At 41.5% G+C, this 9410-nt stretch overlaps 1 protein-coding gene across 1 annotated transcript in view; it reads left to right on the top strand.

Moving 5' to 3' along the window:
* The first annotated feature begins 292 nt into the window (after positions 1 to 292).
* Positions 293 to 9410, top strand: part of LOC103680203 (lysine-specific demethylase 6A-like) — a 143311-nt gene continuing 134193 nt past the window's right edge. The window contains 2 exon segments of the mRNA XM_040636038.1: positions 293 to 783; positions 992 to 1055. Coding sequence (XP_040491972.1) covers positions 632 to 783; positions 992 to 1055 — 216 coding nt within the window. The 5' untranslated portion in view covers positions 293 to 631.

Below are 9410 nucleotides of genomic sequence, written 5' to 3'. Positions count from 1 at the left end.
CGGACAAGATCTTGGCCCCGCCCTCTCCTATTAGAGTTTACATAACTAGCCCCACCCAAGAGTTCTGTGCGTCTGGTGATTATGCTTTCCCCGACAGACGTGTCCATCAACCAATAAGTTGTAGCAATTGACGGCCCTCCCACCCTCTGTTAGAGGAACGCCTTGTGGGCGGGGCGCAGACAGCTAGCAAGTTGAGTGGAGCCACGGCTGACGTGAGTCAACAAAGGTCATGTGACACGAACCGGTACGTCAATTGGCGGCGCCGGGCTTGGGGCGGGAGAGGAGGGTGTTACGGGAGATTTGGGGTTCGCTGTGTGACACAATTACAACAACTTTGTGCTGGTGCCGGGGAAGTTTGAGATTCTAGGAAATACTCCCATTGCTGCGAGGTTCCGCATCTCCTGTTGTCTCCGCCTACTCCGCGATGTGATCCCGTAGCCGAGTCCCGCAGCCCTGGCATCCGCTGCTTTTGCCATCATCTTGGGATTTTTCGTTGCCGTCATCCGGGGTAAGAGGAGACAGCAGCGATAAAGTTGGTGTGCCAGTTTCACGCGAAGAGGGCATTTTTTTTCGAGCTCTTCGCTGGGTGGTGGTGGGTTTCAGCGTTGGACTTTACATTTGTTGTGTACTCATGAAATCCTGCGGAGTGTCGCTCGCTACCGCAGCTTCTGCTTTCGGTGATGAGGAAAAGAAAATGGCGGCGGGAAAAGCGAGCGGCGAGAGCGAGGAGGCGTCCCCCAGCCTGACAGCCGAGGAGAGGGAGGCGCTCAGCGGACTGGACAGGTACGACCTCCATCATTTTCCCAGCTGATTCCGGGCCGGCTGGCCCTGCTCTCCGGGGAGGCCCAAGTACAGCTTGCCGCGGGTAGTTTTAGAGTGCTTATCTTGGCGCTCTGCGGGAGGCTTCCGCTACCAAGGCCTAGGGCTCGAGAAGGGACGGGGCAGTGTACTTCCCAGAGTGTTAACGAGCCGCGTGTGTCTCTCCCCACAGCCGCCTTTTCGGATTCGTGAGGTTTCATGAAGATGGCGCCAGGACGAAGACGCTTTTGGGCAAGGTAGGCAATAGAGGGCCGACACTGTCTTCCAATCCGAACCTTGCTCGCTTCCTGCTCCCGCAACCTCCGATACCGATCAGCGCCACTGTGGCTGCGAGCTAAAACAATTTTTTTGCTTTTCTCTCATTCAGGATACCTTGCTTACGTACTTGTGAAATGTTATTTTGTAGCTTGAATAGCCGCCACAGCGGCGCTCTGGGGCTCTGCTTAACAGTTATTTCGGGACATTTTGGTTAGGAGATTTCTGAATCTTAATATCACAGTATAGTGAAGGCAAGCACTTATGAAAATTTCCAACTTACATACTCCTTTTCTCCTGGCGGTTGGCTTGTGATGTGTAATTTTTACTACAAGTTTAGGTTCGCTTCTTATATCCCTAGTTTCAGGTGGGGTAAGTTGAAGGTACTTTACAGCGGTGTAGAATTTATATAAATATTGATTTGTATGTGACCTGAAGTTGTTTACTTGTTTGGATGCAATAGAAGCACTGCTGTGAATGCGATTTTTTGATTCTGGAATATTTTTGGAGTCTTGTTTCCTGTGACTGATACAGACGTGGGAGGATTCCCTCTTCATTTGTATGAAAAGTTGTTGGTGCTGCGTTTAGTTAATGGCTGCTCCTGTCGGCCAAGATGGCGGGAAATGGAGGAGACATGAAGGGGGGAGCTTTGGGAAAGGGAAGAAATATAAACGGAAATAAAGCAATGAGTAGGCCTTACTGTCAGCTGGTGTCGTTTGAAGGTGTTTAGTAATATTTAGCCTCTGTTATTTAAAAGTACAATTTTTAGTATCGTTCTCAAGTTTCAGATTACATTTAAAAGCCTCGATAATGTCCTTATCAACCTGTAGCACCTGTCGTTACTCTCATATAAGCTGTTGCACAAAGGCCATGGAGTCTCCGTCTCTGTCATTTTTCATCTCCTGAGCAAAATCTGTCTAAAATGTCCGCTGTCACTTGGCACCGTGAAAGTTGGTTTATGTGCAACGAATAGCTTCTGTCACGTACTTTATTTTCATCGTAAAGGAGGTAGCTATAAATTTGATTAGTTTATGCTGCAATTGCAAAGGAAGTATTAAATACTTTTTATTTTTAAGATATTTTTCTTCCACGTATTTTTATTTGTAGTTTGAATTCCCCTAATCATGATTCTGTAACCCAGTCTCTTTTTTGTATTTAGTTGTTTAGTATAACTAATGACCAGAAACTGAAGTGTAATAATTTTTTTTCAGTAATTGCTGTACATTCATTAGGTATGTAATAATTGCTTCCTTAAAAATGCCACTCCCAATACTGTACTCAGTATGATAGAATGAAAGCAGCGCTGTTACGATCTTAATCTTTTAAAAATTCTAGTAGTTTTAGTAGTTTTTGTTACTTCCAAAGATACACCAACAGGTTAAAATTTTTTTGAACGTTAAGGAAAGTGGTATTTTATATTATAGTGACTTAATCATGTAACTTGGGTCTGATGAAATTTCTTTTACTGATAGTAATTTCTAAAAGAATGGGCAAAGCTATTTGGTTATAATGAAGTAAAGTCAAAGTAATGTAATTTTATGTAGATGTCTGAAAGTACTTGGTGAGAATTTGACATAATTTTGTAGGCAGATAAACTCTGACTTTAGACTCCTACTCTTCAGATACTGTGCAGTACTGGAGTTTAAAGAACTGGCTTTTTAATTTTTGTAAAGGTGAGTGTGTCTTTGTCAACTTTAATTACAATCATGTTTTAAATAGGAGATTTCTTTGTGTTTGGTGGAATTGTAGCTTCATAAAACATTGGGTGATTTTTTTTTTCTTTTTTAAGATTATTTATTTATTTGACAGAGAGAGAGAGAGGGAGCGAGCACACACGCATAAATGGGGAGCAACAGGGAGAGGGAGAAGCAGCCTTCCCCTGAGCAGAGAGCCCAGTTTAAGGCTGGATCCCACAACCCTGGGATCATGACCCTAGCCAAGGGCAGACGCTTAACCTACTGAGCCACTCAGGCACCCGAACATTGAGTGATTTTTCTGTTTGTTTAAACAACCATGTTTCAGTAAAAAGGAAATAAAAAATTAACTTCGTTTAGTTTTGAGACTTGTGAATTCCTATATGCTTTTACTTCCTTAACCTTAACATTAAAATAACTTAATTTAGGGGCGCCTGTGTGGCATAGCGGTTAGGCGTCTGCCTTCGGCTCAGGGCGTGATCCCGGAGATCTGGGATCGAGCCCCACATCAGGCTCTTCTGCTATGAGCCTGCTTCGTCCCCTCCCCCTCCCCCTGCCTGTGTTCCCTCTCTCGCTGGCTGTCTCTATCTCTGTCGAATAAATAAATAAAATCTTTAAAAAGAAAAAATAAGTGAAATAAAATATAAAATATTCTGAGGTATGGTTCCCTGCTTTTCTTCCCTCCCAGCTCTGTTGAGTTATAATTGACATAAAATAAAACTGCACACATATTTAACATGTACAACTTGGTAAATTTGACATAAGTTTATATGCGTGAGTTCATCATCACAAGATAATAAACATAGTAATTTCCAAGTTTCTTCCCTCCTTTTTGTTTTTTGGGTTTTTAAAAAAACTTTTATTTATTTTTGTGTGAGAGAGAGAGAGAACAAGCAGGGGGAGGGGCAGAGGGAGAAGCAGACTTCCCAGAGAGCCTGAGGCAGGCCTCGATTCCAGGACCCTGAGATCGTGACGTGAGCCAAAGGCAGACACTTAACCCACTGAACCACTAAGGCATCCCACTCAGGGTGGTTTTTACACTTACTCCACACAGGGGTGTATCAGTAGTAGCATGAATCAATCGTTTTTTCCTTTTAAATACTGAGAAGTATGTTACTGTCTCATGGAATTCTTCATTTTAATCGCTTCCTTCTTGGTCTCAATATACTAGTGAAATAGTTACTTGGAAAGTTTGACACCATGTATCTTCAAACTGTTTATATTTATTTATTTAAGTAAACTGCCCCCAGCGTGGGATTGGAGCTCATGACTCCCAAGATCAAGAGTCCCATGCTGCACCAAACCTGTATTTAATATTCTTTCCACCTTGACATTCATGGTCTTTGAGGGTACTTTAGTCCAAAGGCTAGTTTCGTTGATTTAAAGTAAAGTAAAATAGGGACACCTGGGTGGCTCAGTCAGTTAAGTATCTGCCTGCAGCTCAGGTCATAATCTCAGGGTCCTAGGATCCAGCCCAGGGTCAGGCTCCCTGCTCAGCGGGGAGTCTGCTTCTCCTTCCTCTGCCTCTCTCCCACCCCTCTTGTGCTGTATCTCTGTCTCCCATAAAAAATAAAACATCCTGTAAATGTATACGTTAGAATGGTTATAATCGAATACTCTTAAAATTCTATAATGGGGGGGGGCGCCTGGGTGGCTTAGTTGGTTAAGCATCTGCCTTGGGCTCAGGTCATGATCCCAGGGTCCTGGAGTCGAGCCCCATATCGGGCTCCTCTGTTGGGAGCCTGCTTCTCCTTCTACCACTCCCCCTGCTTGTGTTCTGTATCTCGCTGTGTCTCTCTCTGTCAAATAAATAAAATCTTTAAGAAAAAAAATGTGTAACGTAAGAATTTTTATAGGATTGGCATATAATACACACTGTTGAGTGTTTCCGTTTAAAAATAAATTAGTAATACAGCATATATTGTTTTTAGTGAATAAAGTAAGCTGAAAACAGCTAGTAGTTGCTTAGAGTTTTGTAGCTACTGTATGAGCTTAAGTAAGTTGCAGTTTAACCCATACTGACATTTAATATTAATGTGTTTTAACTTCTATTTATAATATAGTTTGTCATTATTCCAACCTTTATAGAAATTATCAACGATGACTTAATGCGCTTTGGAAAATGTTTCAGGTTTTGTTTTTGTTAGGGCAAAGAGTAAAGTATAATTAAAATATTACTGTTGCAGCATTTCTTTAATCTGTCTCAGAGAAGGATTGCCTAAGAATCTATTGATATTGTTTACTTAGAAGTATCATTTATCAGTTTTTAGTTTGATCTTGATAATGTGTTACTGAAACATTTTGGTGTTTTTGGTAATTCTGTTAATTGATAGATTAATAGAGAAGTCAAGTTTAAATGTTGAATGTTGTGTGTGCTTTTTGCTGTGGGGGACATTTTTAGAGTAGTTGATTTTAAAAAGTTTTTGGGAAATGGAAGTAGCTTAAAATTTACTGATGTATGTATTTTTCTAAATTTGATTTGCTTTCATGGAGAAAAATTTACTAAAGTGATTTTATTTTTTAATTCTTTTAAGATTTATATATTTGTCAGAGACAGAGCACAAGCAGAGGGAGAGGCAGGCAGAGCACACAGGGGGAGAGGCAGGCTCCTTGCCGAGCAAGGNAGCCTGACACCTGGCTGGATCCTGACCTGAGCCAAAGGCAGCTACTTAACCTATTGAGCCACCCAGGCATCCCCTAAAGTGGTTTTAGAAATGGTTTTTTGTTGTGTAATATTGGAATGGAGTGATAGTGAAGATAATTTTACATTACATACATCTGATGTTTGGTGACATTTACACATATGTTTATTTCTAGTTTTTAAAGATTATTGTTTGACTTTAAATAGTGGCCATAGAAGGGGTCCCTGGGTGGCTCAGTCATTAAGCTTCTGCATTCTGCTCAGGTCATGATCTTGGGATTGAACCCCAGAGTCGGGCTCCCTGCTTGGTGGAAAGCCTGCTTCTGCCTCTCCCACTCCCCTGCTTGTGTTCCCTCTCTCTCTGTCAAATAAATAAATAAAATCTTTTAAAAAAATAGAGGCCATGGAAATAAAGTCAGGTTATGTTGTTTAGAAATTAGGTCTTTGGGGCAACTGCCTGGCTCAGATGGAAGAGTTTAGGACGCTTAATCTCGGGATTGTGAATTAGACCCCCATTTTGGGAGTAGAGATTACTTAAATTATTAAACTTAAAAAAAAGTAGAATTAGGTCTTTAATGATGGATTAAGGAGGTATTTTAGGGTCGTATGGGTGGCTCAGTTGGTTAAACTTGATCTCAGCCTGTGTCTTGATCTCAGGGTGGTGAGTTCAAGCCCCATGTTGGGCTACAGACTGGATGTGGAGCCTACTTAAAAGAAGAAAAAAAATTATTATTATTTATAAAAGATTTTATTTACTTATTTGTCAGAGAGCACACACAGGCAGGGGGAGAAGCAGGCTCCCCACTGAGCAGGGAGCCTGATGTGGGGCTCAATCCCAGGACCCAGCAATCATGACCTGAGCTGAAAGCAGATACTTAACTGACTGAGCCACCCAGGCATCCCAAGAAAAAAAAATTTAAAGAAGTACTTTATTGTTAGAAGTTGTCTTCCAAAATAATTATGGTTTTATTTATACATTACTGGACAAAATCTTGCCTTAGCAATACACATGAATATTAACTATAAAATTTTGATACACAATAAAGATTGGAAAAAAAAATATTTTTTTAAAGATTTTTATTTATTTATGTGACAGAGAGACAGCCAGCGAGAGAGGGAACACAGCAGGGGAGTGGGAGAGGAAGAAGCAGGCTCCCAGCGGAGGAGCCAGATGTGGGACTCGATCCCAGAATGCCTGGATCACGCCCTAAGCCTAAGGCAGATGCTTAACGACTGCGCTACGCAGGCACCCCTGGAAAAAATCTGCTTATCTGGCACAGTGTAGAACTGTCAGATTTTATTTATTTATTTATGATTTTATTTATTTATTTGGCAGAGAGAGAGGAAACACAAGCAGGAGGAGTGGGAGAACCAGGCCTCCTGCTGAGCAGGGAGCCCGATGTGGGGCTCGATCCAAGGACCCTGGGATTATTACCTGAGCCGAGGACAGATGCTTAGTGACTGAGCCACACAGGCACCCCAGAACTGTCAAATTTTAAACAAGCACTTTCTTAGTTTTGATTATTGTTTCTTTTTAATTACATAGCTCTTTTTACAGTCAAATAAAATGACACAGGGGCATCTGACAGCCATTTAAGGTACTGAGTAAAACGATTTTTTTTGCCTGATATGAATTTTTGTGGCTTACGTGATAAAATTTATTTATAATTCTCATTCTTTAAGCCATAATGAGATTTTTTTTTTTGAAAGATTTAATTATTTGACAGAGAGAGACAGCGAGAGAAGGAACACAAGCAGGGGGAGTGGGAGAGGGAGAAGCAGGCTCCCAGTGGAGGAGCCTGATATGGGGCTTTATCCCAGGACTCTGGGATCACGCCCTGAGCCAAAGGCAGATGCTTAATGACGGAACCACCCAGGTGCCCCAATAATGAGATTTTTTTTAAGCTGAAATGAAATTTTAGTTCTTGGCCAACGATAGAGCTAAAAGTAGATAGATTTTATGATTTTTCTTTTCTTTTCTTTTTAAACATTTTATTTATTTACTTGACAGAGAGAGAGACAGCCAGCGAGAGAGGGAACACAAGCAGGGGGAGTGGGAGAGAGAGCATGCTCCCAGCAGAAGAGCCTGATGCAGGGCCTGATCCCAGAATGCTGGGATCACACCCTGAGCTGAAGGCAGACACTTAACGACTGAGCCACCCAGGCACCCCTATGATTTTTCATTTTGAAGTGATTTTGCATTGCTGTTTATGATACTTTGAGTTCTTTTTCACCTGGTACTAAATGAAAGATGGTAATACATTTTAGAAAGATTTTATTTATTGTTTTGAGAGAGGGAGAGGGAAAGCAAGGGTGAGAAGGTGAAGGGAGAGGGAAAAGCCTACTCTCTGCTGAGCAGGGACCTTGGGATCATGACCTGAGCTGAAGGAAGACGCTTGACTGACTGAGCCACCGAGATGTCTTTGCAGATTGGTGTTAATTGAAGTTATTTAATGACTGGCCTATGTTATTGACTAGTATTGAAGTTTCACATGATTGATTTACAAATTGACTGTAAAGAAGCATCAAAAACTTGACTGTGATTATGTGCATGGCTTTATGCAGGCAGCATAGGTAGCCTAGTATAGGAGAAAAGAAAAAAAACGCTCCCTGTATTTTTGGCTAGAACCTCATGCTATAAAGACAAACGAACAAGAGAAAAACAGGAATTTAATAATATCTATATGCTTTTTTTTGTTTGTTTGTTTTAAAGATTTTATGTATTTGACAGAGAGAGAGGGAACACAAGCAGGGGGAGTGGGAGAGGAAGAAGCAGGCTCCCAGCAGAGGAGCCCGATACGGGGCTCGATTCCAGGACTCTGGGATCACACCCTGAGCCGAAGGGAGATGCTGAACAACTGAGCCACCCAGGCACCCTAATAACATCTACATGTTAGAGATATCAGCATAATTTAGTAATTCCCCAAAATAGCCCGAACCCACATTACCTTAAATATGATCTACAACCGTTGGCAGAAGATGTTGGTGTTGGGAAGGCTAGTTAGGAGAGGTGATCAGGGGTGCCTGGGTAGCCTGGTTAAGATTCTGCCTTTGGCTCAGGTCATGATCCCAGGGTCCTGGGATTGAGTCCCATATGGGGTTCCCTCAATGAGGAGTCTTCCCCTCCCCCTGCTTGTGCTGTCTCTTAAGCGTCTGCCATCAGCCCTGGGGCATGATTCCAGGGTCCTGGGATCCAGCCTTACATCCTGCTTCCTGCTGCGCTGGGAGGCTGCTTCTCCCTCTCCCACTCCCCCTGCTTGTGTTCCTTCTCTCGCTGGCTGTCTTTTTTTGTCAAATAAATAAATAAGATCTTTAAAATAAAAAAAAAATTTTTTTTTCTTCAACCATAACTGTTACTACTTCTTCTTTCCCTCTTTTGTTGCAGCAGAAAGACCATCTCTCTTCACCAAAATTCGAGTCATTTAATATTACCAATTTTTACATTTATCCACTTGGTTTACATTTTTATTTTATATATAGTAGTGTCACTTCATCCAAGAGAGATAAATTCCAAAATTCCCAGTGAATGCCTGAAACCCAATACACCAAACCCTATATATTACCATACGTACATACCTGAGATGAAGTTTAATGTATGGATCAGGCACACTAAGAGATGAATAGCAATAACTAATAATAAAAGAGAACAACTATATCAGTGTACTCAAACACTATTTGAATGTGGTCTTTCAAAATATGTTTTACTGTACTCACCCTTCTTGTGATGATGAGATGGTAAGTGTTACGTGAATAAGATGCAGGAAGGTGAATGATCTAGACTACTCTTTGATCTTCTGACTTATGTAGCGCAGTTGACCGTAGGTAATGGAAACTGTAAACAGTGAACTGTGGGTAGGTTGGGACTAGTGTAATTTCAGACATGCAGAAAACGTGAACAAAGAGTAAACAAACCAACATACAGCCTTTACCCTTGGCCTCATTTAAAGAAAGAAAAAATACATACATAGTTCTCATACAACACTATTATTATACTATTCATT

The sequence above is a fragment of the Ursus maritimus genome (genome assembly GCF_017311325.1).
Source record: "Ursus maritimus isolate PB19 chromosome Y unlocalized genomic scaffold, ASM1731132v1 scaffold_Y2, whole genome shotgun sequence".
Lineage (NCBI taxonomy): Eukaryota > Metazoa > Chordata > Mammalia > Carnivora > Ursidae > Ursus > Ursus maritimus.
Note: the sequence above shows the minus strand (reverse complement) of the source record. Positions and strands in the feature narration are given on the sequence as shown.